The 26940-nt window shown below is 54.6% G+C and overlaps 4 protein-coding genes across 4 annotated transcripts; 2 read left to right on the top strand and 2 right to left on the bottom strand.

Moving 5' to 3' along the window:
* The first annotated feature begins 1931 nt into the window (after positions 1–1931).
* Positions 1932–5929, top strand: RNF215 (ring finger protein 215). The gene is made up of 10 exons (XM_033075991.1): positions 1932–2219; positions 2868–2999; positions 3260–3331; positions 3405–3490; positions 4129–4183; positions 4404–4508; positions 4587–4703; positions 4785–4922; positions 5064–5166; positions 5281–5929. Exons 1-10 carry the CDS (start codon positions 1932–1934, stop codon positions 5301–5303), a joined length of 1119 nt encoding a protein of 372 aa, XP_032931882.1. The 3' UTR covers positions 5304–5929.
* LOC117004866 (coiled-coil domain-containing protein 157-like) lies at positions 5413–11287 on the bottom strand. The gene is made up of 9 exons (XM_033075989.1): positions 11057–11287; positions 9723–10572; positions 9356–9433; positions 8445–8635; positions 8172–8339; positions 7528–7696; positions 7018–7157; positions 6690–6754; positions 5413–6612 (listed from the first exon to the last, which is right to left on the bottom strand). Exons 1-9 carry the CDS (start codon positions 11285–11287, stop codon positions 6411–6413), a joined length of 2094 nt encoding a protein of 697 aa, XP_032931880.1. The 3' UTR covers positions 5413–6410.
* A 1050-nt stretch (positions 11288–12337) lies between these two features.
* On the bottom strand, positions 12338–12844 carry CCDC157 (coiled-coil domain containing 157). Its single transcript, XM_033075992.1, has one exon. The coding sequence runs from the start codon at positions 12587–12589 to the stop codon at positions 12338–12340; it is 252 nt and encodes an 83-aa protein (XP_032931883.1). The 5' UTR covers positions 12590–12844.
* Positions 12845–13054: 210 nt separating this feature from the next.
* Positions 13055–26015, top strand: SF3A1 (splicing factor 3a subunit 1). The gene is made up of 16 exons (XM_033076060.2): positions 13055–13227; positions 15327–15439; positions 16535–16739; positions 17498–17755; positions 18157–18231; positions 18734–18884; positions 19337–19530; positions 20130–20247; positions 20343–20528; positions 20810–20931; positions 21116–21358; positions 21968–22178; positions 22893–23047; positions 23999–24100; positions 24259–24330; positions 25335–26015. The coding sequence occupies exons 1-16, from the start codon at positions 13162–13164 to the stop codon at positions 25434–25436; spliced, it is 2373 nt and encodes a 790-aa protein (XP_032931951.1). The 5' UTR covers positions 13055–13161; the 3' UTR covers positions 25437–26015.
* Positions 26016–26940: the final 925 nt, after the last annotated feature.

The following is a 26940-nucleotide window of genomic DNA, read 5'->3' as shown; positions in this document are numbered from 1 at the left end:
ACCATACGTGTCCCTTGGGGCTGTGGATGTCCCACAGAGCCATCTATGTCCCATCTGTGGATGTCCCAAGGAGCCATTTATGTGCCATGGAGTCATATGTGTCCCTTGGAACTGGGACCCGTAGATGTCCTGTGGAGTGGGAGTCCCATGTGTCCATGTTCTGTGGACCCAGATGTGTCTCCTGGCGCTGCAGATGTTCAGGAAGCCATCCATATCCCACAAACCTATGGATGCTCCACGGAGCCATTCACACCCCTTATGTGTCCCCTTTGCGGGGCAGCAGTCACCCCCAGGCTCCATTTTGGTGACCCATTCCCTGAATCCACAAAATCCCCCACATCTGTCCTTGCCATTCCAGGCTGGTTCCCAAGCCAGTCATGCTCCCGGCTGTTGTTTATGGCACATCCAGACCCGTTGCAATCGGGATGTTTCACCATGTGGTTAAACCGGCTCTGGCTGCAGCCGTGGGAGGAGGGACTGTGCCCACCCTGTGATTACACCCCCACACTTACAACATGGATGGGGGCATGAGGGACACAGGGACACACCCAGACCCATCACACAGCACCCTGCAGCCAAGGGAACTGGGTCCCACAACTCCAAGTTCCGTCCCCAGCATGGCCCCTGCCAAAAGCAGGTCAGCCTGGGCCCATGCAGCGGCTAATCCAGCCAGCAAATCCCTGGAGGCACATGTGCTGGGCACACGTGGCCAGAGTGGGGCCAGGATGGGGCACCCAGGGGCCAGGATGTGGCACTGGAGGCTGCCTGGCACCCACCAGGCTGGGGGAGTTGAGGGGTGGCCGGTGGGGGGGCAGTTGGGTTTTGTGGTACTCAGGTGTTGGTGTGTGTCCATGTCAGTCAGGTGCACCCATGTCCCTGCCTGTGCCATGGTGTGGGTGCCCATGTCCCTGTTCCCCCAGAGCACACATCTCCCTATGTCCCCAAGAGTCCCTGTATCCACACATGGGGCTGTGGTGGACATGATATCTGCATCCCCATGCCTGTTCCTGTCCCTGTCAGTCTCCTGGTCACAGTTGGTTTCCTGGTCCCTGCATCCATCCCTGTCCTGCTGCTGCTGCCAGTACTTATTCCGGCCCCAGCCCTCGTCCCTGTCTTGCTCCTGCTCACAGTCCCTGTCCCTGTTTCTCTCCTGATTCCCACCCTCCTCCTGGTTCTGGTCCTGGCCTTTGTCCCTGTGTTGGTCACATTCCCTGTTGTTTTTCCAGTGCCTCTCCTTGTTTCTGTTTTCCTTCTAGTTCCTGCTTCTGTTTCCCACCCTGGTCTCATCCTTGTCCTTGTCCCTGCCCCATCCCTGTCCCAGTGCAGTTTCCTATCCCAGTCTCAGTCCTTGTTCCTGTCTCGACCTCCATCCTGGTCCCCATTCCCTGCCCCTCTCCTGGTCCCTGTCCTCTTCCTCGTCCCCATCGTGGTCCCTGTCCCCATCACCTTCTTTGTCCTGCTCTGCCCCAGTGTCCATTTGGTCATGGTCCTTGTCCCTGTCTCAGTCTTGGTCCCCGCTCCCTGTCACTGTACCTCTCCCGCTCTCTGTCCTCATCCTGGTCTGCGTTCTCATCCCCATCCCCCCTGCCCCTATCCCTGTTCCTGTCTTTATCCCAACCCTTGCCCTGATTCCCATCCCATCCCGTCCCGTCCCGTCCCGTTCCGTCTCTGTCGTTATCCCGACCCCTGTCCCGATCCCTGTCCCTGTCTTTATCCCGACTCTTGTCCCGACCCTTGTCCCGATCTCTGTCCCTGTCTTTATCCCGACTCTTGTCCCGACCCCTGTCCCGATCTCTGTCCCTGTCTTTATCCCGACTCTTGTCCCCACCCCTGTCCCGGCCCGGGCTCTCGGGCTCCCCCTGCGGGAGGTGGGGGGCGCGGCGGGTCCTCCCCGCCGGCAGGGGGCGCGGCGGGGCGCGGGGCGCGCAGCCATGGCGGCGGTGCGGGCAGCCCTGCTCGCCCCGCTGCTGGCCCTCGGCCGGGCCGGGTCGGGGCCCGCGACCCCCGCGCGGGTCGAGGTCGCCGTGTTGGGGCCCAGGGCGGCGGGGCCGGACCGGGATGGGGCCGGCAGCGGGGCCGGCAGCGCGGCCGCGGTGCCCGGCGGCTCGTACACGCTGCGCGGGGCCGTGCTGGGAGCGGGGGGCGGCCGGGCCGGGCCGGGCCGGGGGGGCCCGCGGGGGGAGCGGGAGGAGATGGAGATCCGAGGCCGCCTGGTGCTGGTGAGCTCGGGGAAACGGGGAGTGGGGCTGGGGGGTGCTGTTGGCACTGGCGAGGTTTTGGGAGGGGAGAAGCGGGAACTGGAAGGCACTGGGAGATATTGGAGGGGGCAGTAAAGAAAGGAGGGAAAAGTGGGGACAGGGCAGTGGGAGGCATTGAGGGGCTACTGGGTATGGGGTTGGGGACGTGGGTGCTGGGTGGCAGTGATAAGGGGGAAGCAGTGGGAACTGGGAGACATTAAGAGACCAGGGAGCATTGGCAGGGCAGTGGTCAGGGAGGGAGGGGGGAGTCGGTGGGCACTGTGGGACAGAGGGTGTGGGGTGAGTCCTTGGGCATTGGGAAAGGAATGAGGGAGGGGAGGAGTGGGAACTGAAGGGCGCTGGGAGGCACTGGGGAATTGGTGGGGAGGCCAGAGACACTAGGGGACTGAGCAGGGCAGGTAGCCCACTGCTCCGTGTGGCCAGCAGCAGAGAGGAGGTGCAGCCAGGGGCACAGAGGCAGTGGGAGCCAGGCTGTGTTCCCTGTGTTACCCCAGCTGCTGTCCCTGTCCGCACACAGTGGCCAGCTCCCCAGCACCCCTGGGCATGCTTTGGGATTGCCCTGAACCTTGGGGTCCATCCCGGCTCTCCCTCTCCTTGCCGTGTCCCCAGGTGGGTGACGTGGAGCCGGACCTGGGTGCTGCTGACAGCTGGATTGGGGTGGTGCCCGTAGGCACTGAGGAGCCAGCTGAGGGCCCCCGGGGTGCCAAGGAGGAGTCCTTCACCACTGCTGTTGTCACCAAGGTGACCCTCTGTCTGACCCTGTCCCCTCTCCTGGCCCTGTCCCCTGCCCGGCCTGAGGGTTGCCATGCTGTTGGCAGCTCACAAACCTGCAGGGGTGTCTCCTGGTCAGATCTGGGGGCTTCCTGGTCTGTAGCCAGGGCGTCTCTGACAGCTTCTGACCCCTCTTGGGCCCCTTCGCTGAGTGCCTCCTGCATCAGGACAGGAGCTTGTCGGGGACACAGCCCTGCTGTCCCCTGATCATGTCTCCACTGCCCCTGCAGATGAAGCGAGCCCTGGTGCTGGGGGCCTCTGCCCTGCTTATCCTGGCGCTGAACCAGAACGCCATCCGTGAGGTAGGACAGTGCCGGCGGTGGGGCCTGCCGGGGGTTGTGCCCCTCTGACAGCTCTGCTTCCCTCCCGGTGCAGCTGGACGTGTCCCAGCTGCTCGCCAAGCCTGTCATCGTCATCCAGTCCTCGGACAATGTCACCAGGCTGCTGGGAGCACTGCTGCGGTATGGGCTGGGGTGTGGGAGGGGCAGGACCCTGCCTTGTCACGACCTTGTCCTTCCATTGTCCCTACCTTGTCTTTGCCTTGTCCCCCAGAAGGCTGTGGCACCCAGGGACCACCCTGGGAGTCTCCCACTCAGCCCATCATCTTTGCTGGGGTGGTATTGCATCATAGCAAGGCCAAATGGGGCTGAGATGCATTTCCAGGGGAGATCTGGGTCAGATCCAGCCCTCCCCCAGGGCTGGAGCCCTTCCATGGGTCCCCAAAGGACTCTAGAAATTATCCAGACTGGGTGTTTCTCATCATGGCACCAGCCTCTGTACAACCTCTGTGGGTACTTGTTCTCCCTGCAAGCAGCTGTGTGACCCTATAGATCCTCCTGACATGTGGGACATTGGGATTGCTGCCATGGTGTTACACATGGGGAAACTGAGGCATGAGGATGGGAGGAAGAGCCCTGTGCAGGGTCACTGAGGGCTGGGCACAGTTGGGAAGCATCTTGTTGTCACTTCCCATGCGTGTTCCTCTGGTCCCCCTCAGTCACTGCCCATCCCTGTGGGGAGGGGATGCTCCCTGTCACTGGAGAGCTGTACCTGGATCCTGCTGTGTCCATGGAATTGACATTTTTCTGTTTGCTCACAGTGGGCTCCGGGCTACGGCGAAGATCACGTACCAGGCAGTTCTGCTGGAGAACCTGGTATGTCTGTCTGTCCTCCTCTTCCTCATTCTGCCAACAGGAGAGCAGGGCATGACTGTGCCCAGCCAAACTTTCCTGATTCATGGGAAGCAGCTGCAGGGAGCAGGGAAGGGAAGGGAACCCATGGGAACCGAGCAGCTGGCAGCAGCAGTGCTCCTCCTCCTGGGACATGTGTGCTTTCACCGCGTGGCCGTCAGCAATGCCATGTCCTGCCTTACAGGGAGTGACCCTCACACTGTGGTCCACCTGCGGCCTGTCCCGAGGGGGCCTCTACGGGGAGTGGCAGGGGGTCATCTGCCCTGGGGAGAGCAGCTCACAGGTCCAGGTACGGTGCTGGGGTTCGGGTGGGGCCGGGAGCGGGGCTGGGTCTCCGGCTCCCATCCCCACCGTGCTGTCCCCACAGAAGTACCTGCAGCAGCTGTGGAACACCATCCTGCTGATTGCTCTGCTGCTCTGCACCGGCGTCATGGTGCAGGCCCAGCGTCAGTCACGGCAGGACCTGTCGGAGCGGGATGCCGAGGTGGGAATGTGGGAGTGTCTTTGCTGTGTGCTGTGCTAGGGGCTGTGGGGTGGGCTCTGATCCTCAGCTCTGCCCCCACAGCTGGACCTGAAGCAGCACATCCAGCGGCGGCTCTTGGCACTGAAAACCCGGCGGTACCATCCCGGGAAGCAGCCCCGGACACAGGCCTGCGAGATCGACAGCTGTGCTGTCTGCCTGGACCAGTTCCACAAGAGCCAGGTCGGACTGGGTGGACTGGTGCCCACCCTAGGCTGAGCCTCCAGTCACTGGCCAGGGCCAGGGTGTCCCTGCCAGGGTCTGGACTGTGTTCCTGCTGGCACCCAGCTGTGCTCACATGTGCCCTCACTTCCCTGTTGGCAGTGGCTGCGGGTGCTGCCTTGCTCCCATGAGTTCCACCGGGACTGTGTGGATCCCTGGCTCCTGCTGCAGCAGACCTGCCCTCTCTGCAAGCGCAACATCCTGGGTGAGAACCGCCCTGGCACCCAGCCAAGCCCCTGCTGACCCTGGGGCACAGCCTGGGGGAGCACCTGGAGCCTGCCAGGCTCCCTGTGCCAAGGCTGTCTGTCCTCCCTTGCAGGGAACTGCTGCACAGACAGCTAGCTGGCCCGAGGACACACTGCAGGGACAGACCCACGGCTGCTCCAGGGACAGGGAGGGGGGCAGGGGGTGCCTGGCAAGCAGCGCTTGCTGCTGGAGCAGCGTTGGTGTGACTGTGCCCTCACAGTGCCCAGACTTAGGAGAGGGAAGGACTCGGGGCTCGCCTGCCGGGTGTGAGTAGAGGGGTGGGGGGGGCCAGATGGGCAGTGTTGGGAAGATTTGGGGCACCCATGGGTGTAATGGGGTGGGGGCTGGGGCAGGGAGAGCCCTTGTCCTGCTGTGCTCTTGCCCTGCTCACAGCAATTTTTCTAAGTCTTGGGTTTTTTGTCTATTTGCTGGTGGCCATGGCAGGGTAGGCAGAGCCTGGCTGTAGTGCAAGCCCCTCTGGGAGGTGGGTGACAGACCTGCCAGGGCTAGGGCTGGTCATGGCCTCACCATGGGAGGGCAGGGGTCAGACGCTTTATTTATAATAAGTTATTAGAAAGGATGGCACGAGTCAGCTGCAGAGCCAACAGAGGGCTTGGCTCACCCAGCACAGTGCCTGGGGACACACCACGGGCCCTGCCTGGATCCTGCCCCACAGGCTGCAATGTGGCACGTGTCCATCCCTATTAAATATGGAGCAAGGACTGGCTGTGTGGTTTGTGTGGGGCTTGCATGGGGCTCACAGTGCTGAGGAGGCAGCTCAGAGATCAGGGCCAGCCTGTGCCAGTGGCTCAGTGGTTACCGGCCCCTCTGGGTGCTCATGGAGGGGGGACTTTCCCAGGTCGTGGCTGTGCTGGTGGGCTAAGGGCTGCTCTGCTTTCCTCTTCCAAGTGTGGCCACATCCCAGTCTCCTCTTGGGAATGGTTCCTAGCAGGAGCTAGCACATGCTGTGCCCTGGCATCAGCCCCACGGCTCTTGTGGGAACTCCAGCAGCAGCGTAACCATGGGTGACTGAGCTGTAGAGTCCAGGAACATCCCTGGAGCAGCTCCCCAAGGAACAAGGCAGAGCCCAGGTTTCCCGAGGGAATTTGCCTTCCTGACGCACAAAGAACCAGTAACGAGGTCCCCTGGGTGGCTGCTGGTGGAACACAATTTCTCGGTTCGGAAATTCAGACTGATCCGTGTTTATTTGCGGTGAGCCCTGGTGTGGTGTGAGGGGAGGCCAAGCCCCAGGCATCGCACTGGGAGCGTTAGGCAGGGTTTGGCCTGGAACGTGGGCTCTGCCCGGAGCTGCCTGGAGTGCTGGCTGCTGGGAGCTCTGTGCCAGGCCTTGTCAATGCATCCCAGCATCCCTGGGCTGGCTCTGCTGCTTCCACTGCTGAGCCTCCTGTGGGGTGGGAGCAGTTAAAGGGGAGGAAGAGCAGGGAACTGTCTGCCAGCCCCTTCCTCTGGGTTCCTACTCACCTAGGAGTGCCCTGCCTGCTGGCCTCCCTGTGGAGCTGGGACCCCAGCTGGGCCTGTGGGACAAGCTGGGGAAGGGAAGAGGAGGTGAAATTTTCCCCCATGAGCTTCAGCCCCGGTCATGTCCCTTGGCCACTACAGCTGGTGGCACAATGGCCAGAGTGATTGAAAGGAGCTGGAATTAGACTCAGGCACCTCAGGCAACACCAGAGCAATCTCCCAGCAGCATGAGGAGCCCAGGCTTGGCCCTCCCAGGGTCCCCAGAGGATGTCTGGGGGCCACAGGGTGGTTTTGCAGTACACAGCACCCACCCCTGTGGCACCCAGCTCACCTTGAGCACACCCTGCTCAGCTGCTGCCTTCACCTTGGCAAGCAGAGCTTCGAGCTGCGCATTCTCCCGCTCCAGCACCTGGATCCGGATTTTGTTGGCCTGGAGTTGACTCTCCATGTCCTCTGTCAAGTTCGCGCTGCCTGCAAACAAAATCCAAGACAGCCCAGCCTGCTGCTGCTGCCTGCCTGCTCAGTGGGCACCCCTCCTGCATCCCAAGGAAAGGAGCCTGCCCCAGGCAGGGAGCACGGGCACAGCCCAGGAAGTGGCAGCTGGGACTTCAAGCCCCCTGGGCAAAGGAAGCTCCGCCATGTCCTGGTCCTGCTGTGTATCCTGGTCCAGACATGGGATGCACAGCACCCATGCAGGGAAGCAAGCTGGGGTGGTCACAGCTCTGCATGGGGTCTGAGCCCTTCCTGGATTATCAGTGGGACAAACGAGGTGAGCAGGATGCCCTGGGAGCTCTGGACACCCCAAGGCACAAACCCACTGTGCTGCCATCTGCTGCCTTACTCTCAAACTGCATCTCAGCGGGGACGTGGAGATCAGGGAAGAACACCAGGAGCCTTTCCCGCTCCCTCAGGTCCTGTGCCTGTTCCTCCAGCCGGGATGTGTTTGCCTGCAGCTCCAGTATGGATTGTTCCAGTGCCAGCTTCTCCTGCTGCAGCGTGTCCAGCAGCTCCTGTGTGGCACAGCAGGGAGGAGATGAAGTTTGCAGGAGAGAGGACTCAGCCCCTCATGGAAAGCTCCCATGATCATAGGATGTGCTATGACAGTGGGAAGTGGACAGTGACAATGTGCAGGGTTTTAGCTGTGAGATCCCTGTGTGTGCTGGAAGCAGAAGCACCAGCCATGAAGTGTGGAGCATGTCCAGGTGTCCAAGAAAAGAACATTGGAGATGTGGAAGTACCTCAAGATGTCCCTTCCTCCTGCTCCCCTCTGCCCTAACTCCCACAGCGACTTGTCTGGCGCAGGGTGGAAGGAGAAGGCTCTTCCCTAGGAATCCCATGAGGACATGGCCATGTGGCAATGCCACCCTGGACCCCAGAGCATCCCTCCTGGAAAAATTCTGGCTGTGGGTGTGGGACAAGGCAGTGCGTGGCTCCTGACAGCCCTGTGGCAGAGGCTGTGTCCCACACTTGGGTACCAGTGCTCACCTGCTGTGCCTGGAGCTGTTTCCCACTCTGGTCTTGGCTCTGCTGCAGCTGCTCTGCCAGCTGGGCCTTGTCCTCCTCAGCCTCTCCTAGACTGGCCTGCAGCTCCTCACGCTCCTGGTCCAGGCTGTCCAGCTGCTGCAGCAGGGCCCTCTGCTTAGCCTGCAGGGACTGTGGGTGGGGGGAGAGCCTGTATGGGGCTGTGGCACCCATTCCCCACAGCCCTGACACTGGGCAGCAGCTCAGCCGTTCCCAGTGCTCCGGAGCCGGCCGTACCTCCTCGTGCCGGAACATGCTCTCCACACGGACCTTCTCCTTCTCCAGCTGCACACTGGTGGCACTCAGCTTCTGCTCCAGGCTGTCCCTCTGGCCTGTGAGCACCTGCACCTTCTCCTCCAACTCCAGCACCTGGCTCCGGGCCACCATTGTGGTCCTCATCTCCTCCAGCAAGGTGGTCTTGGAGAGCTCTGGGAAGACACAGCCACCATAGCCCAGGCTGGGCAGGGCAAGAAGCTGGAGGACCATGGAGGTGATGAGAGGGATGGGGGTGTTCAGCCTGAAGAAGAGAAGGCTCCAGAGAGAACTTAAGAACCTTTTCCAGTGCCTAGAGGGGCTCCAAAAGAGCTGGGGAGGGACTTGGGACAAGGGCCTGGAGTAACAAAACAAGGAATGGCTTCCCACTGCCAGAGGGCAGGGTTAGATGGGATAGGGGGAAGAGATTATTCCCTATGAGTGTGCTGAGGCCCTAGCACAGGGTGCCCAGAGCAGCTGTGGCTGCCCCATGATCCCTGAAGTGTCCAAGGCCAGGCTGGACAGGGCATGGAGCAGCCTGGGACAGTGGGTGTCCCTGCACATGGCAGGGGGTGAAATGGGATGGGCTTTAATGTCCCTGCCCATCCAAACCAGTCCATGATTCTGTGGTTCAGGGACACCCCATGCCCTCCACAAGCCCTGGCAAAGGGAGGCAGGTCTGACAGGAGGCCTGTGAACCCCTCAAACCTCCACCAGCATTAGCCCACTCTGGCACTGGATGATGTTGGGGTGCTGCTGTGAAGGAGGCCCATCCTCTGCCCATCCCCACGAGCTCCACAGCCCAATGTGGGGGTGCTAGGGGCTACATGGGTGTGAAACACTGGGGTGAGAGGGGAGATGTGTGAGCTGGCTGAGTCCCTAGGCGAGCCCCTTACCCAGCTCCTGCACAGCCACCTGCTTTGCTGCCAGCTCCTCCTTCAGGGCTGAGAGTCGCTCCTCCAGCAGAGCAGTTCCTAAACCAGCACAAAAATCCTCTCGTTAATCAGTCCCTCAAAAAAAACTAAACCAAGGGGCAGCAAACAGCCACTCCAAAGTGTTTTCATCCAGTGATTGTGTTGTGCTACCAGGGATAGGACAACAGACAACCAGCTCTCACTGCCCAGGATTAGCCTCACAGCAGGGAAAATACCCCAGCACCTACAAAATGCCCTGCTGGTTGTGGTGGGGCCAAAATTTGCCCATGGACTCTTCTCCTGAAAATACCCCTGGGCCTGGGAGGGGATGCTGGGAACAGCTGTGTACCTCTCCGGAGGTCGTCCTTGTCCTGCTCCAGCCTGGCCACAGCCTCAGAATGCTCCTTTTCCTTGGCTTTCAGGCTCTGCTCAGCCTTCCTCTGCTGCTCTGCTTGGGTGTCCTTCTCTGCCTGCAGTTTCCTGGAAAAGTCCTCAACCTGTTTCTGCAGCTTCTCCTTCTGTTTGCCCATGTTTTCCAGCTCAGCTTTCACGGGGTTCACCTGCTGCAGCAGTCCCTGGAGGTGTTTGTTGATCCGGGAGAGGTCCTTGCTCTGCTCTGTGGCCCAGTAGCTCATATCTGCTGCAGAGAGGTTCCTTCTCCCCGCGCTGTCCTCCAGCGCCTCCTGGAATTTGCTGAGAGCCGATGGGATGTTCTGGCTCTGGCAGATGCTGGTGATGGCTCTGCCCACCTCGTGGAGGCTGGCCTGGGCGCTGGAGCAGGTGTCACAGGAGCCCAGCGGTGACCCCGGTGTCTGTGTGGGGACACTGCGGGTGCTCTGAGCCTGGCTGGAGCCAGCCCTGGACTGGGAGCTGCCTGAGCTGCCCAGCACATGGACCCTTGGACACAGGCACACAGAAGTGGATTGGGCACCCTCTGGAGCAGTTCCTGACTCCAAAACATCCGGCAAGAAGCTTTTTGGATGTTCCTTCTGGTATTTCCCAGCCTGGGGAACAGAGGGCAGAGTGGATTGCTGTGTGGGGATCTCCCATCTGCAATCCTTCTCCAGAGGGAGAGAGCACAGAACAAAAGCAGAGCCCAGATCAAAGTGGAAATTACCATAAATGCCTAAATCAGGTGTGGAGATAGGACAGCAATGCAGCCAAGGGACAGTGACCAAGGGCAAGCTCAACAGCAAAACCTACTCCCCAACTCTCCAACTCCCCACCACCCCTTCTTTCCCACCCCCTGCACTGCCTCCTGGTTTTGCCACTTGGATTGTTGTGAGACTTTTCCATGAGAAAGATCATTTTGGGGAAAATAAAATGCAGGAGAGGTTGTTTTTACTGCCAATTATTTCACTGTCTTGAGGCAGCTCAGATCTGCAAGCAGATCAGCAGAGCTGCAGTATTTTGGCAGTAGGAGAATATTTTCCAGTTTCTAGAGGCAGCCCAGCTCACTCATCCCAAAATCCTGGAGCAGGATGGAAGCAACAGCACAGCTGGGAGGGGTGGGGTGGAGGGAATGGACTGAGGCTGGGAGGGGACAGATGTGCGACACAGGGGCCAGCACTTAAAGGCTGCACACACATCTGGTGTGGCCACAGGGTGTTGAGAAGGACTATGATCCAAATCCATGGGGGGAGGGGAATGACTCAGCTCATGGGACGTCCCCAAATGTCCCACCTCGTCCCGGAGCAGCTGGCAGAAGGCCCCGAGTTTCAGCATGGTGCTCCAGAAGGTCCTGGCCGTGAGCCCCGCAGACATGCAGGGCCCCAGGCCCCGCGCGGGTGGCACCGCCCGCCCGCTCAGCAGCGTCTCTGCGTACCCCGTGAAGCTCTGCAGCAGCAGCAGCAGCCTGTCCCGATGGGAAAACACGGCTTGGAGCAAGGCAGCCGGGAATGCGACCCCTCCCATCACCCAGACAAAGCCGGTGTGATGCAGGAAGGTGGGACTGATGCTCCGGGGGCTCCCCAGGCATGGATCACTTCATGGAGCTGCCACTTCCAAGAGGCTGTGATTAAGCTCCCCACAAAGATTTGGGGCACCCATGCTACTGCAAATCCTGACTTTAAGGGCCAAGACCTCAGTGGGAATGGCTCATGTTTCAAACCAGAGCTGTACTTATTTCACCCAGACTGCAAAAGGGGCTTTGATCTGCCAGGGCTGTCGATACAGCTGTGTCCAAGTGTTTCCAAGGTTTTGGGAGGCAGTTTAAACAAGCCTGTCCCATCTGCTCCACCTCAGCTCTTGGGTGGAGCTTGTCTGTCTCTGCTTCTTCATGGCCAGTTTGTGCTAGGAGCTCTAAGCAGGGAAAGGAGTTGGATTTTAAAGCTCAGCAGGGCATGAGGCCAAGGTGTTGACCATGGAAATACATAGGCAACAAAGCATCCAAAAGACTTCATAAAAACATGGGATATCCTGAGCTGAAAGGGATCCAGGGATTACCCAGTCCAATTCCTGCACAGACACCCCAACAATCCCACCCTGTGTCAGAGGGCATTGTCCAAAGGCTTCTGGAGCTCTGGCAGCCTTGGGGCCACGATGTGGCCCTTGGTGCCATGGTTTAATTGATAAGGTGGTGTTATGTCACAGGTTGGACCTGATGATCTCCAAGGTATTTTCCAACCTAGCTGATTCTGTGATAATTCCCTGGGGAACCTGTTCAGTGCTCAGCACCTTTGGGGGAAGAACCTTGTCCTGATATCCAGTCTAAACCTCCCTGGCACAGCTCCAGCCATTCCTTTGGGTCCCATCCCCAGTCACAGAGATCAGAGCTGAGCCCCGGGAGGAGCTGCAGCCCGGTGAGGTCTGACCTCAGTCTTCTCAGTTCCAGCCTTCATTTGGACACTCTCTAACAGCTTTAAGTCCTTTCTGTGTTGAGGTGCCCAAAATTTGGATAAGTGTCAGACACACAACTCCCCTTCCCCCGTGGGGCAGGAGTTGCTCTGTGGTGCCTGGGGCCTCTCACCTGTCTATGAGCAGCTCCAGCAGCACAACGTGTGCGTGCTGGCTGAACTCGGGGTCGCTGTCGCTGTGCCTGTAGCGCTGCAGCAGCACCGATATGTCCAGGTCGCAGGACACCTTATCGGGGAACTTCCAGGAGGGGAAGCGCACCGCGCCGGCCCGAGAGCACACGTCGGCGATGGCGGCCTGCAGGTCCCGCAGGTCGGCCCGCAGGCTCTCCATGCAGCCGCGGTGGCCCAGGAGGTGCGCCATGCTGCGGGGTGGGGCGGGCCGGGTCGGAGGGACACTGGGAACAACGGGGCCACCAAGAGACCGATGGGGTCACCAATCCTCGGATGGAGGAAATGCCCCAGCGGGAAAGGCTGCTGGAGAGGGACGGGCACGGTACCCTCCAGGCCCGGCGGTCTCCAGGAGTGCCGGGTAACCGGAGGGAACCGGCAGGATCGGAGGAATCAGCAGCAACCGCGGAGAAGAAGCGCCGGGCCCGGGGCCTGTGCTAGGCCTCGGCGTCCCAGCCCTGTCGCCGTGGCAACCACGCCCCTCCCGCGCCGCAGTGGTGCATTCCTGCCTTGTCCCGCCCCCCGCGCGGGGCGCTAATGGTACATCCCGGAGGGAGCGCGTGCGCCCTGTGCTCACGCAGTTCCCGGCAATCTGCGCCTGCGCTCCCGTCGCTCTTGCGTCACTTCCGGCGCGCACGCGCGGCACAGCGCCCGCCGCCGCCATTTCGCCCCAGTCGGTGCCGGCGCCGCGTCTGTTCCGGATCGCGCCTTGCCCGCCTTTCGATCGGCCCCGCCCGGCGCGGACCCCCTGGCCCCGGCAGCGCCATGCCCGCCGGACCCGTGCAGGCTGTGCCTCCGGCGCAGCCCGCGCCCCCCGCCGAGAGCAAACCGGTGCGGGCCGGGGAAGAGGGCGGTGAGGGAGCGGAGCGGGGAATGGCGCGAACCGCGGGGGTTGGGGAGTGTGACCCTCACGGGCCGGGCCGGGCTGGGCTTGGAGGAGCTGCAGTTTTGTCCGGTGGGCGGCATTGACCCCTGTACCCGCTCAGATGAGACCTCACCTGCAGAGCTGCCCCAGCCCTGGGACCCAGCACAAGAAGGACCTGGAGCTGCTGGAGAGAGTCCAGCGGAGGCCACAAAGATGCTCCCGGCGCTGGAGCCCCTCTGCTCTGGAGCCGAGCTGGGGGAGCTCACCTGGAGAAGGATAGGGGGAGAGCTCAGAGCCCCTTCCAGGGCCTGAAAGGGCTCCAGGAGAGCTGGAGAGGGACTGGGGACGAGGGATGAAGGGACAGGACACAGGAAACGGCTTCCCACTGCCAGAGGGCAGGGCTGGGTGGGATATTGGGAAGGAATTGTTCCCTCTGAGGGTAGGGAGGCCCTGGCACAGGGTGCCCAGAGAAGCTGTGGCTGCCCCTGGATCCCTGGGGGTGTCCAAGGCCAGGAGCCTGGGATAGTGGGAGGTGTCCCTGCTCATGGCAGTAGTGTGGGATGAGATGAGCTTTAGGTTGCCTTCCCACCCAAACCGTTCCAGGATTCCTTCGAGACAGCAGCATCCTGCTGGGGCTGGTCAGGAGCAGAGCCCTTCCCTGGCAGTACCCCAGGGGTGTGATTCCAGTGAGTATGGCAGGTTGCCAGGAGCTGTGGGAGCTACCCTGGCTCCAGGAATGATGTGTGGAAGCATTAAAAGTCTGAGGGAGTGTGGCAGTACTGTGTATCCCAGTACCTTCCTAGATATTTTCTCTCTTGGCTATATTCATGTTCTTCACAGCCTTCCTGCTAATGGGAGTACAACTCCCATGGAGCTGGAGCTGCTGTCCTGACTCTTACACAGCAAAATCAGCACTCTTGGAGCTGACAGGGAGCTGATCTCACTTGGAAAGTTGTGATTCCTCCCCCAGAAACCCAGTGACTTTTATGCACCGATGTTACCAAGGCAACTCGGCACCACTGTTAAATAAAATATCTCAAGTGTAGTGTTGCATCATCTTTCAGCTCCTCAAGATGATGTTCTGAGGGAGTGGGGATAAAAACTAAAAAATGTTCATGGTGCCTTTCTCTTAACACACTTTATTAAGGTTGTATTTTATGGAATGGTTTGCATCTAATCTCATGCTCATCTCATCCCACCCCCTGCCATGGGCAGGGACACCTTCCACTATCCTAGTGTGCTCCAAGCCTTGTCCAGCCTGGCCTTGGACACTTCCAGGGATCAGTTTGACTTGAAAACATTTTCTGACTTGGATTCTCTATGGATTTGGCAGAGCTGGAAGCTTTACCTGGATTTTAAGTTATCCCTGACTGTCCCTATTAGTATTATAAACATTTTTAGCAGACCTGTCGTGGTTTATAACACCTTTTCTTGGAAACTGCTTGGTGAGGAAGGAGAAACAGCATCTTTAGTATCCTGAAAAAGCAGCTTTTGGTTTTACTGGAATACAGAGCCTTCCACAGGGAGGGTTCTGGAATTCTAGTTTGGATCCTCCTGTAACATCAGTGAGAAAATACTGTTGGAGATTTTCTCTTCAAAACAGCTTCTGTTGCAACTACAATGGCATTAAAAGCTGTGTTTTATTTGATGTGGAGTTAATAGTTCAGGTCCCACAGGCTTCTAGGAACATTCAGAACTTCCACACCTGGTGAGGAATGATGAATTATTCCTGGAAATGTGACTGGTGTCTCTTGGCTCGGCATTTAAAAACATACTTGGGGTCCAAGCTGATCTAGTGAGAATTGTTTTCGTTCTCATGGAGGTTTCCTTGATGTCCTGCTGTCTCTGCCCCTGCAGCAGGTGCCCCTAAGAGACAGAAGAAAGTTGTCTTTCAACCTAAGAAACCAAGGAATTGGTGGGATGGATGATCCAGATTGTTCAACCAGTTCAGTGATTGAAGGGCTGAGGGGGAGGATGGCTTAAATGTTCCTGTGTGCCATTGGGATTTGGAATGCCTAATCCTGACACCCCTTCACCTTTTGTAATGAAACAATCTTTATTACAGCCAGAAGAGGAGCCAAAAGAGGAAGCAGCACCAGCCAAGCCTGTGGTAGGAATTATTTACCCTCCTCCAGAGGTCAGGAATATTGTGGACAAGACTGCCAGCTTTGTAGCCAGGTAAGTGGCCCTGGGGTGCCTCTCTTTCCTGGGATTTTCATGCTTCTGCTGTTCAGTGCAGCTCCAGAAGCTGAAGCAGGTCCCAGTTTTGTAGTTTTGCATGAAGGATTTTAAGGATTGAGGCTGTACCAGTGAGACTGGAAAAGAAACAGCAATATTCTACTGAAGAGAGTGTAAGACACCCTTTGCTAGAGAAACTGGTAGTAAATAAATAAATAAAATGCTTGTTCAAATGTGCAATGGTTGCTGCAATAACTGGGTAACAGGGCCTGTTCTGAATGACCTGAAGGGGAAACCAAATTCCAGGTGCAAAGGGAGCCTTGGCACAGGAGTCATGGCTGTATTTTGGTGCTAAAATGTGGTGGGTTTTAGAAAATTACTAAATGTTGCTCCAGTCAAACCCTTATTGTGTAACTCATCTCTAAAGTGCTGCCAAGGAGTGTTGGCTGCTTCTGAGCATAAGGAAGGGACTGTGTTTATCCTTTGGGATTGTAGAGACCTCCTCTTTTGGAGGAGGTGGAATGTTTAAATGAGATTGGGAGATATCCAGAGAATATGAAGAGGAACATCCTCTGGCAGCTGGGAATTTTCTCAAACTGCCTTGAAATAACTGGCTCATGCTTTGGGTGGGGGGAGGGGATGTTACCTGGGCTGGGGCTCCTAAATGCAGCACTCTGGGCTGGTCAGACCCTGCACAGGCTGATGGTTACCTGCTTTTTTTCCTTATATGATCATTCTGGAACTGAAATTAGTCTTGAAAACCTGTCAATAGAGCAGATAAAATTGATATAGTAAGTAACTTGTGAATTTCATGCTTTATAAAACTCAGTTAGTGGTGGAAATTACCTTTGAGTGCAGAGAGATGTGACTGTGGAACACTTGTGAGTGTGAATTTTTAATATTCACATTAAAGACAAAATTAGGGTGACAGTTGCCTCTAACTTTTGTGTCCAGATGAGTGTGAGCTACTGAGAGCGAAACTCCTCCCATGTGAGAGAGAAAATGATCTTCCAAGGGGCTAATGCTTCAACATGTCTAAAAGAGGCTTTTACACTTGAGTTGACAACCTAAACAATTTTTCCTGTTGCTCCCCAGAAATGGTCCAGAATTTGAAGCCCGAATTCGTCAAAATGAAATAAATAACCCCAAGTTCAACTTCTTGAACCCCAACGACCCTTACCATGCCTACTACCGGCACAAGGTCAGCGAGTTCAAGGAGGGCAAAGCCCAGGAGCCTTCAGCTGCCATCCCCAAGGTCATGCAGCAGCAGCAGAGTGCCCAGCAGCAGCTCCCACAGAAGGTGAGTGTTCCTTTTCATCACTTGGGGGAAGAATTTGGCCGCTTTGGAGTAGTGTCACAGCCTGGGGTAGAGAAGGAAGGAAGCTCAAAAGGCAAGAAGGAGCAGTTGGTTATACATTTGTCAAAATGCTGGCAATGACAGGCTTGGAGTTGAATGTCTGGGGCTTTGATTTGATGCAGATGTGCATCTCCCAAGTGCTGGTAACTCAAAGTTGTTTGAAACTGCCAGTATACAGTTTAATTGGTCTATTTAAGTTAAGTTTAACTCTGTATTGACTGACAAAATACTTGCACTAAGGATCACTTGGACTGGATGTGGCAGAGGCAAGGTGTGGGAATCCCCTGGAGTTCTGTGCACTGTTTTGTAGAAAATTTTCCTGCTAGAAGGACCTCCCTTAAAACATGGGGTACAAAATGATGCTCACCTTGTTCAGCTGTGCCTTTAAACATACTGGGTGGGAAGAGCACAGGGAGTGAATCCAGAGTTTTTCCATGCTTGGCATGGCCAACAGCCACACTGTGGTGTTGGTGGCCCTGGGAGGGCTATAGCAAAATCCTGATACTTCCCATATTTGTTTGCTGTTGGAGCAACATTTTTAATAATATTAAATTATACCTGTTGGTGTCTCATCCTTGCACCTGCCAGGATGACAAATGGCATTGCTTTCCTGCAGCAGCTGGAGGAAAAAAAGATTCTCCTGAGCGTTTGGTGGGCGTTCCTTGGAGGAAGTCACTGAGCCTGTGTCCTTCTCCCTGCAGGTGCAAGCCCAGGTGATCCAGGAGACCGTGGTTCCGAAGGAGCCCCCGCCTGAGTTCGAGTTCATCGCGGACCCTCCGTCCATCTCGGCCTTCGACCTGGACGTGGTGAAGCTCACGGCGCAGTTCGTGGCCCGCAACGGGAGGCAGTTCCTCACCCAGCTCATGCAGAAGGAGCAGAGGAATTACCAGTTTGATTTCCTTCGCCCCCAGCACAGCCTGTTCAACTACTTCACCAAGCTGGTGGAGCAGTACACAAAGGTACTCCGGACAGGATGATAACTCCAGGCAGGAATGAGTTTGGAGGGCTGATGAAGCCGTACAAATCAGCCAGGCTGGAAATAGAGATCCAGAAATCCATCCTTTAAATCCTACTCTTCAGAGTGCATATTGTGCTGAACACAATGGGCTGTCACCACACATTATTGTAATCTCAGTGTAGGTTGTTTTTTTTTAATCTGGAGAATAATTGGAAGGCCACAAGTGAATATTTTGAAGTGGGGGGTGAGCAGTAAGTAAGGAGAGTGCTGCAGTAGAATAAATGGGGATATAGCCCTGGGAGTCTGCTGGTATTTTTTAGCAGCGTGGAAAGAGAATAATTGCTCTGAAAGAAGCTTTAGTACAAAGAATTGTCACCAACTGTCATGCAAAATGTGTTTCAGATCTTGATCCCACCGAAGGGTTTACTCCTCAAGCTCAAGAAGGAAGCCGAAAATCCCAAGGAAGTCCTGGATCAGGTATTGCAGAAAAATTTTGCAAAATTGCTGAAGCATTTTGGTTATGTTTTGAATTTTTTCTCTTTGCATGTTTTTGGCTTGTTGGCAGCAAATAGAGAATAAAATGGATGTGTCTTTTGCTGTCACTGGAGTACAGGGGGCTCAAAGATGCATTAAACTGCAACTGGTCTTTGTATTGGGGGTAGTTTGTGGCAGCACAGAGATACTGCACAACCCCATTTCCAAGTGCTTACAAAGTGGAATCCTGGAATATCCTGAGTGGGAAGGATCCCACCATCCAGCCCAGCCCCTGTCCCTGCCCAGACCCCCCAACAATCCCACCCTGCCCATCCCTGGCAGCGCTGTCCAAACTCTCCTGGAGCTCTGGCAGCCTCGGGGCCGTGCCCATTCCCTGGGGAGCCTGGGCAGTGCCAGCACTCTCTGGGGGAGGGAAGAACCTTTCCCTGAGCTCCAGCCTGAGCCTGCTGTTCTTCTTTCATTTGTGCTCTATCTGTTCCTGCAGGTCTATTACAGAGTGGAGTGGGCCAAGTTCCAGGAGCGAGAGAGAAAGAAGGAAGAGGAGGAGAAGGAGAAGGAGCGTGTTGCTTATGCCCAGATTGACTGGCACGACTTCGTGGTTGTGGAAACAGTTGACTTCCAGCCCAATGAGCAAGGTACTGATATTAAATGCTGTCACCTCTATGGAATTGCCCCCTTCGTACAGGAAATGTCTTGAAGTGCCATTTTTAGGCAAACATTGGGATTTACAACCTTTTATCCTTCAGAGTTGAAGGGAAAAGCTTTACACTGATATTTTGCAGGGCTGTTCTTTTTTTCTGGAGTCACTGATGTTCTCCTCGAAGGAAGTCCAGGACTGCAGTAGTGTCCACTTCCACCAGGACAGCAGAGCTTGTCCCACTTTCTAGTAGTGCTTTCATTTATAAGTCACTTCATCTCCATGTGTCATGCTGATGTTTGTATAGACTCCATCCATTCCCTTCCACATCCTCTGGCTGCCAAGGATTTTGTTGCCACTGCTTTTTGTTCAAGAATTGGTATTTCTGTCAGTGTGTGATGAGTAATGACATGGGATAGAGAAACAGAAGCTTTGTTTTCTGCATTGTAGGGAATTTCCCTCCTCCCACCACTCCAGAGGAGCTGGGAGCTCGAATCCTGATCCAGGAGCGTTATGAGAAGTTTGGGGAAAGTGAGGAGGTGGAGATGGAGGTGGAATCAGATGAGGAGGATGAAAAACAAGAGAAAACAGATGAGCCTCCAGCCCAGCTGGATCAAGACACACAAGTGCAGGATATGGATGAGGTAACTGGACAATAGGATTTTGTCCCCTAAAGTTCCTGTGGTTTATGATGGTCTCCACTTTCACTGTAAATAGTTCTTCAATTTCTTGAGGAAATGAAATTTCCCTCTGATGAAGTGTCCAAACAACCTGTTACTACTGGAATATTGCTGCTTTTTAAAATGTTTTCCATGACAATACAAATTCCAAGAGAGAAATCCAGTAATTTTGGCTCCCACTGGTGTGGATTTTATATTTCTGTGGTTTTAAGTCTTTCAGGCTTTTTTGTGCCTGGAGTTAGGAGCACTGAAAGATGACTCATCTTAGGCTCTGCCCACTGTAAGCTGTTTCTGGTAACAGGGAACAAGAGTGTGGTTAACTGTAAACCCCTGCATGCAAGGCTGCTGTAATGTGGAAGCTGAGGAATATTTGCTTCCTCTTTTGGGGCTGCTGAATTTCTGATGCATGGTCCAGAGGAACCACTATGCCATAGGTGTCCAAAATAGCTCTGTTGCTTTGAAGCTGCGTAATCCGTTCTTCCAGCACTGTGTAGGATTTTATGTCTCTCAAAGGAATTTGACCACTGAAACTTGGCTATGATTTTTGTTTCCTTTTCAATAAGGGGTCAGATGATGAAGATGAAGGTCAGAAGGTTCCTCCTCCTCCAGAAACCCCAATGCCACCCCCACTCCCTCCCACACCAGATCAGGTCATTGTGCGGAAAGATTACGATCCCAAAGGTAAACCAAACTAAAAAGCCATCTTTATTTCTTTCTGAAGAATCCCAAACCCTTTGTTTCCAGACTGAACCAACACTGTGGTTTTGTTCTTTTAGCCTCAAAACCATTACCACCCGCCCCGGCTCCGGATGAGTACCTGGTGTCTCCCATCACTGGAGAAAAGATTCCTGCCAGTAAAATGCAGGAGCACATGAGGATTGGGCTCCTGGATCCGCGGTGGCTGGAGCAGCGGGATCGATCCATCCGGGAGAAGCAGAGTGATGACGAGGTCTATGCCCCAGGTCAGCCTGAGCACTGATTGCACACTCCTCACTGCCCCCACTGATCAGGGCCATCTGAAACGTAGCTCTGTGTTATGCCCTTTCTGTGATAATGTTTGTCAGCTGTTGCTGGCCAGTATCTTTCCAAAAAATAGAAAGGGGGCAGCAGTTGGACTTTGATGGTCCTTGTGGTCCCTTCCAACGCAGAATGTTCTGTGTAAAAAGAGCATCATTCAGCCTCTAGGTATCAAATAATAGAGAGTAAGTTATATTTGAGATAAGAGTTGCTCTTTTCCCCTCAGGTTTGGATATTGAGAGCAGCCTGAAGCAGCTGGCAGAGCGTCGTACTGATATCTTTGGTGTAGAAGAGACTGCCATTGGTAAAAAGATTGGTGAAGAAGAGATCCAGAAACCAGAGGAAAAGGTACAATTGAAATTGGGAATTTTTGTTCGATTGGGGTTTTTTTTTTTTAGTAATAGGTCCCTGTAGCATTGTGAATGCTCAGAGACACAAAAGTCTTGAATTTTTTTCTTTCTATCAAGCTACTCTCTGGATTTCTCTGCAGTCTGGCCAGGTTGGGTTAATCTGATTTATTTTACTCTCTCAGGTGACCTGGGACGGCCACTCAGGCAGCATGGCCCGCACACAGCAGGCTGCTCAGGCCAATATCACTCTGCAAGAGCAAATTGAAGCCATCCACAAGGCCAAGGGACTGGTGCCAGAGGATGACAGCAAGGAGAAGATTGGGCCCAGCAAACCCAATGAGATACCCCAGCCACCCCCTCCCTCCTCAGCCTCCAACCCTCCTGCCAGTGCCCAGCCCATCACATCTGTACCTCGTCCACCCACTGTGAGTGTTTGGGCTCTCAGAAGCCAGTTACTGAGGCTGTAGTTAATTAGGAGGAGTCCTGATGGAGGGTACAGGTGCTGGCATGGAAGAGGATTTTGTGGGAAGTTTGTTGTTTAAGAGTAGTTTGGAAATATTAGGAGAACCTTACTGAACTTGCTGTTAAAAATAGAGTATAATACTTAGGTGGAGGTATCGCCTTAGAGGTACCATAGAGACTGGGATCAGCTGGGGCCGTGGGATCTTGGAAGCAGAGAATATGGCTAAGAAAGGGATGTCTGGGGGCCTTTGTAGGTGTAGAGTGCTGTTGGACAAAAGCAGCCCAGGGTAAGAAGGGATTTGCTGTGAGTCCCAAATAGCAATTTAGCAAAGGAACTGAGTGCCTGGAGGTGTGATCCCGAAGTGGGGAGGGAGGGAGGAGCCCTTTAATCTGTTAATGAGGCTTCTGTGCCTGTTCAGAGCAGCTTGGGTTGCCCATATGGTGGGGCCACTAAGGCTCCCTGCAAGTCTTTGGGCAGCAGAACCCGTGGTTCTGTTTTTCCCTGTTACTTTAATTGGGGTTGTGGCTAGCCCTGGAGATTCCTGCTAAGGAAATTCACCTTCTCTCCCCAGATGCCTCCTCCCGTCCGTGCCGCCGTGGTTTCTGCAGTTCCGGTCATGCCTCGTCCCCCCATGACTTCCGTGGTCCGGCTGCCCCCAGGATCCGTCATAGCCACCCCCATGCCTCCCATCATCCACACCCCACGGATCAACGTGGTGCCCATGCCCCCCTCTGCTCCCCCCATCATGAGCCCCCGCCCGCCCCCCATGATAGTCCCCACAGGTCAGTGACTTCAGCTTTTCTGGGGAATTCTCCGATAATTCCTTTATAGTGGGCTTCAGCTTGGAGACTTCTTCCTCCTGTGTCCTGGTACTGGTGTGTAACTGGGACCGGGGGCCTTAAGTTGTGTTGTTAAGAGTTTGGACGTGTTTGGTATGGCTTATCTAGTCCTGCTTTTGGGCTCAAGGCTCTTCCTGCACCATGAAATGCAGGGAATTCTGTGGCCCCAGGAGCCTGCCTGGGTGAAAATTAAGAATGCAGGGTAAAGAGAAGCTGCCAGCACCTCAGTGGGGGCTCCAGCTCCTTACTGAAGCTGCTGCTGCTGGAGAAAAAGCTGTTTGCTGGCCCTTTTCCTCATTAGGTGCTTTGAAGTTAAAAAGCATGATGTCAGAATCAATTCTTCTTTTTTTCATCTTCTTTTTTTTCCCTAACTAGAGGAGCTGGCACCGCTGCCTGCCAAACTGAGAGCATGTTCTTTTTTTGCAAGATCTGCAGGAAGCTCTCATGCCTTGTTATCTCTTCCTGGAATGCTTCCCAATATAAGAGCTCTCTGAATGTTTGAAGTTTGCATGTTGCTGTTGGTTGTAACTTCCTCCATGTATTGTGGCATTTATTTTCAGCCTGTGCTGAAAAATAAGCGTTTTTGTTGTGAGGGGGTGTTGCAGTGCACTCGGGGGGTGACTGTGGGTTGTGTTGTGTCTCCCCCATCCATTCCAGCTTTTGTCCCTGCTCCTCCTGTGGCTCCGGTCCCGTCCCCGGCGCCGATGCCTCCCGTTCACCCCCCGCCACCCATGGAGGATGAGCCAGTCTCCAAGAAACTGAAGAGTGAGGACAGCCTGATTCCAGAGGAGGAATTTCTGCGCAGAAACAAGGTACGTGTGTGGGTCACGTGCTGGGCTGCTCCACTCCAGCTCCAGAGGGGCTGTAAAGCCGATTCCCTGCACAGAGGGGCAAAAAAGGGCCTTGCTGGGGTATCTTCTTTCTTTTGTGATTCCTGAACAAACCAAATTCCTTTGTCTCTTATTGGGAAGAGCTACACAGAGTGGGATTGTGATCTTCTGTAATTAAGGGCAGTGAGGGGTAGGTTATAATGCAGACAAGAACTAAAAGTGCTAATGAGCTTTTAAGGAGAGGAGGGCTAAGCTGGAGATGCAAAGAGATTAAAGTATCAGTGCCAGCATGATAGTTGGGTAATGTGGTATATTCCTTAACAAGGTGAGCTAAATGTGAGCCTCAGTTCCTTGCTGAGGAGTGCCAGCATCACAGGAGGAGTCTTGAATCCTTAGGAAGGGCTGTATGGTTTTACTGGGAATATTGAAAGTAAAAGAAGATATTTAGGTGAGATACTGGGAAGGAATTGTTCCTTATGAGGGTGGGGAGGCCCTGGCACAGGGTGCCCAGAGAAGCTGTGGCTGCCCCTGGATCCCTGGAAGTGTCCAAGGCCAGGTTGGACACTGGGCCTTGGAGCAGCCTGGGACAGTGGAAGGTGCTCCTGCCCATGGCAGAGGGTGGAACTGGATGGATTTTAAGATCCTTTCCAGCCCAAATCAATCTGTGATTTTGTGATTTCGTCTGCACAGAGAAGCTGTCTCCTGTTCAGTGCTTCACACCTTCACCCTGCAACACTGTCAGTGCGTGTGGTGCTCGATAGATGGCACACGAAAGGAAGAGAAATCCAACTAAATGTTTTATTGTGGGAGCAGTGGAGTAACCTGTAAACACGTTTCAGTGTGTTTACTGAGGAGCCAAGATATGGAAATAAATACTTAGTCTGGTGCTGTGTTATCACAGCCCTGAGACACTTTATCTGTGTTTTCCCATAGGGCCCGGTCACGGTCAAAGTCCAGGTTCCCAACATGCAGGACAAGACAGAATGGAAGCTGAATGGCCAAGTGCTGGTGTTCACCCTGCCCCTCTCAGACCAGGCATGTAGCTCATCCTCCTGCCCTGCCCTGCTCTGCTCCGTGTGCTGCCTGTGAGAGCAGCAGCTGGGAGCTCAGCCTGCTCCCCACACTGCAGCTCCACGGGGCTGGGGAGCAGGACTGGGACAAAAGCACTGAAGGAGCCCTTTGATCCTCCCCAGGTGTCTGTTATAAAGGTTAAGATCCACGAGGCCACAGGGATGCCAGCTGGGAAGCAGAAGCTGCAGTATGAGGTGGGTATAAGCCCTTCAAATGCTGGTGGGTTCTTCAGTGCATTCTCTCACATGACTTTTTTACAAAGAAAAGCTATAGTGTATAACTTAATGCACAATGAGATACTGGAAGAGCAAAGGAAATGTTTTTCCTACCTGCATGGCACAGCTGTGACAGAACTGCCCTCTGTTACAGCAGGAGAGGCTTTTAGTAGGTGATTAAATCCGTGGATTTTCACATTGTTGCTGCTGCAGAGGAGTCCTCCAAACTTGATGTGGCTTTCTCTGAAATCAGCCTCTTGTTTTATTAGAGGGTTTTTTTGGTTTTGTTGTTTGGTTTTTTTTTTTTGACATTTAACTGCAGCAACCTGCTCCCACAGCTCTGCTGTGGAGGTGGGCGAGCATGCTTTGCAGCTCGGGGAAGACTTTCTCCAAGGGAAGGGAAGGGAAGAGCTCACTTTCTTTTCTCTCTCTTGCTCTGTGAGAAAGAGCTGTGAGAAAGGCCCCGTTCCTTTTTAATGACTTGTTTCTAGTCATGCATGTGCCCAGGCAGGCACAACCTGCTGCCTAAGCAGTGAACTTTGTGCACTTACCTCCTCAGAGTTCATCTCTGGGCAGATACTCTGTTAACCCTTAACGAGAAAGGGAGCTAAGCAATTATTTTTAAGTGAGAGGAGGGGGAAAGGTGGGGGAGAGTGGAGCCTGAATAACTCCCCTTGTGATGACTGTGTGTTGTAGGAGCCACGTTGTCTACATTGACTGGTTTAATATAAAGTGTCCTTGCCCATGGCAAGAGGGTGGAATGGGGGAATCTTTAGGGTCCCTTCCAACCCAAACCATTCTAGGATTCTGTACCCACCTCCAGTGTCCATCTTGGACACTGGAATCTCTCTGGGGTCTTCAAAGCCTTCAGTGTTATGTCATCCCTCTATTCTGAGTGTACAGCTAGGAGGGCTGGGATCTGAGTGGGATTCTGTGGGAAGACAACACTGAGGTTTGTGCTCTGTGCTCTTTCCTCCCCTCAGGGCATCTTCATCAAGGATTCCAACTCCCTGGCTTATTACAACATGACGAGTGGCTCTCTGATTCACCTGGCACTCAAAGAGAGAGGAGGCAGGAAGAAATAGGAGCTGTGGAGCCCTGAGATGTAAAGTGTCCGTGTTGTGACCCAAACCCTCCCAATCCTGTTTCCATTCTGGCCTTTTTGGGGCTGCATCCACTGCCCCCCAACAGTAGTTTGAACAGAGGGACTCTGACCCCCACTGTTGAGAGAGGAGAAGCTGATGTAGCCCTGAAATGTGTCAGTGTAGTGAGTAGTCTGTAGTGATCAATGCTTTGCTTGAGTGCAGGCTCTCCCTTGAATCCCCTCGGGAAAAGACATCATCAAGGTCATGCCCAGCTTAGTTTAGATCCATCTTTGAGGGATTTATGGTGGCCAGGAGCATCATCTGTCTGCCCTCAGCACTCACTGCTTCACTTAACCTCCTGCTAATTGAAAACTTCTTCTCCACATACTTATTAACCCCCTTATTCTTGTTCTTTCCCTGTCTTGGTTCCTTTACTGACCCTGACTTGGAGGTTTTTCCTCCCTTGGCATGAGCTTGTGTTGCTGTTCCTGTGATAGAGGAGGTCTGGGTCTTCTCTAGACAGCCTATGATTTGTTTGAATGATTTGTTTTAATAAACATGCAGTTCTCCTTCCTTGGATTTGGGGTTTTAAATGGAGATGTGCCTGGTTTCGGAGCACTCGGATGGGGAAATACCTCAGGATTTGTAATTAAGCAGTTTACAATAGGAAATCCTCTTATTTTCTGGGAAAAGCTGCAAGAAAAGGGGCTTATTGAAGTTTCCCTGGTGCTCCTCAGTTATTCCTGAAGGAATGCTTATGTCTGTGTATGAGGGGGAGAAAAATACTCTGAACTTAGCAAGAATTTTATTGGAAAATGTGATTTAATAATTATGTCCTGGAGAGCATCTGGGTCTGGAAAACAGATGGTTCCTGGCCCTTCAGGTCAGGTTTGATAGAAACACAACACAGCAAAATTAATCCATGGAATTAGGTGCCCAGGAAGAGGCAGGTGGCTGGGATTTGGGTACCTGTTTTTTTGGGTAACCCAAAGCCATAGATTTATTATTATATATATTTTTACTCATGTTCAGGCAGTGCAGGAACATCCTGTTTACCTTATTCTATGCTTAGGAGGGGAGAGAGGGATGAAGCAGGAGGGAAGAGCCGGCATCCTCCTGCCTCTGGTGTGCTCCCCTGGGATCTGGAGGAAGCCCTGTGGCAGTGGGGAAGGTGGCTGGCACTGGCCCAGCCCAGGTGGCCAGTGTTCCCTGGCCACAGTGTCCAGCTGCTGTCTCTGACAGGTCCCCACGTGTCCCTGTCACAGCCTGCTCCCTCCCTGCTGCAGGAATGGCTGGATGGTGGATGCAGGGTGCTCCTACCCTGCAGGAAGGCGGGATAGTCACTTCCCTTTGCTTTTCAAAACCAGACAATAGGTACAGTCCTGGAGAAAACAGGCAGCGAGCGGGGTTTTCCAGAGCGGATAGAAAAAAACTGCCCAGAGAGCTCTGAAATGGAGAAGTTGTGTTTGTATCCGGGGCTGGGCCCAGCTGTGCTGAAGGTCAC

The sequence above is a fragment of the Catharus ustulatus genome, chromosome 18 (genome assembly GCF_009819885.2).
Source record: "Catharus ustulatus isolate bCatUst1 chromosome 18, bCatUst1.pri.v2, whole genome shotgun sequence".
Classification (NCBI taxonomy): domain Eukaryota; kingdom Metazoa; phylum Chordata; class Aves; order Passeriformes; family Turdidae; genus Catharus; species Catharus ustulatus.
The sequence above is the reverse complement of the archived record's forward strand: the minus strand, read 5'-3'. Positions and strand labels throughout refer to the sequence as shown.

Bases quoted from the DNA above. Each gene is read 5' to 3' on its own strand.
- RNF215 (XM_033075991.1), top strand. From the start codon at position 1,932: ATGGCGGCGGTGCGGGCAGCCCTGCTCGCCCCGCTGCTGGCCCTCGGC. The intron at 4,509-4,586 runs GTACGGTGCTGG...CTGTCCCCACAG, and splicing joins AGAGCAGCTCACAGGTCCAG to AAGTACCTGCAGCAGCTGTG. The intron at 4,923-5,063 runs GTCGGACTGGGT...CCCTGTTGGCAG, and splicing joins ACCAGTTCCACAAGAGCCAG to TGGCTGCGGGTGCTGCCTTG.
- LOC117004866 (XM_033075989.1), bottom strand. From the start codon at position 11,287: ATGGGAGGGGTCGCATTCCCGGCTGCCTTGCTCCAAGCCGTGTTTTCC. The intron at 9,434-9,722 runs GTACACAGCTGT...GTGCTGGTTTAG, and splicing joins CAAGGACGACCTCCGGAGAG to GAACTGCTCTGCTGGAGGAG. The intron at 6,755-7,017 runs GTGAGCTGGGTG...TCCCTTCCCCAG, and splicing joins CTGAGCAGGGTGTGCTCAAG to CTTGTCCCACAGGCCCAGCT.
- CCDC157 (XM_033075992.1), bottom strand. From the start codon at position 12,589: ATGGCGCACCTCCTGGGCCACCGCGGCTGCATGGAGAGCCTGCGGGCC.
- SF3A1 (XM_033076060.2), top strand. From the start codon at position 13,162: ATGCCCGCCGGACCCGTGCAGGCTGTGCCTCCGGCGCAGCCCGCGCCC. The intron at 18,885-19,336 runs GTACTGATATTA...TCTGCATTGTAG, and splicing joins CTTCCAGCCCAATGAGCAAG to GGAATTTCCCTCCTCCCACC. The intron at 24,331-25,334 runs GTGGGTATAAGC...TCCTCCCCTCAG, and splicing joins AGCAGAAGCTGCAGTATGAG to GGCATCTTCATCAAGGATTC.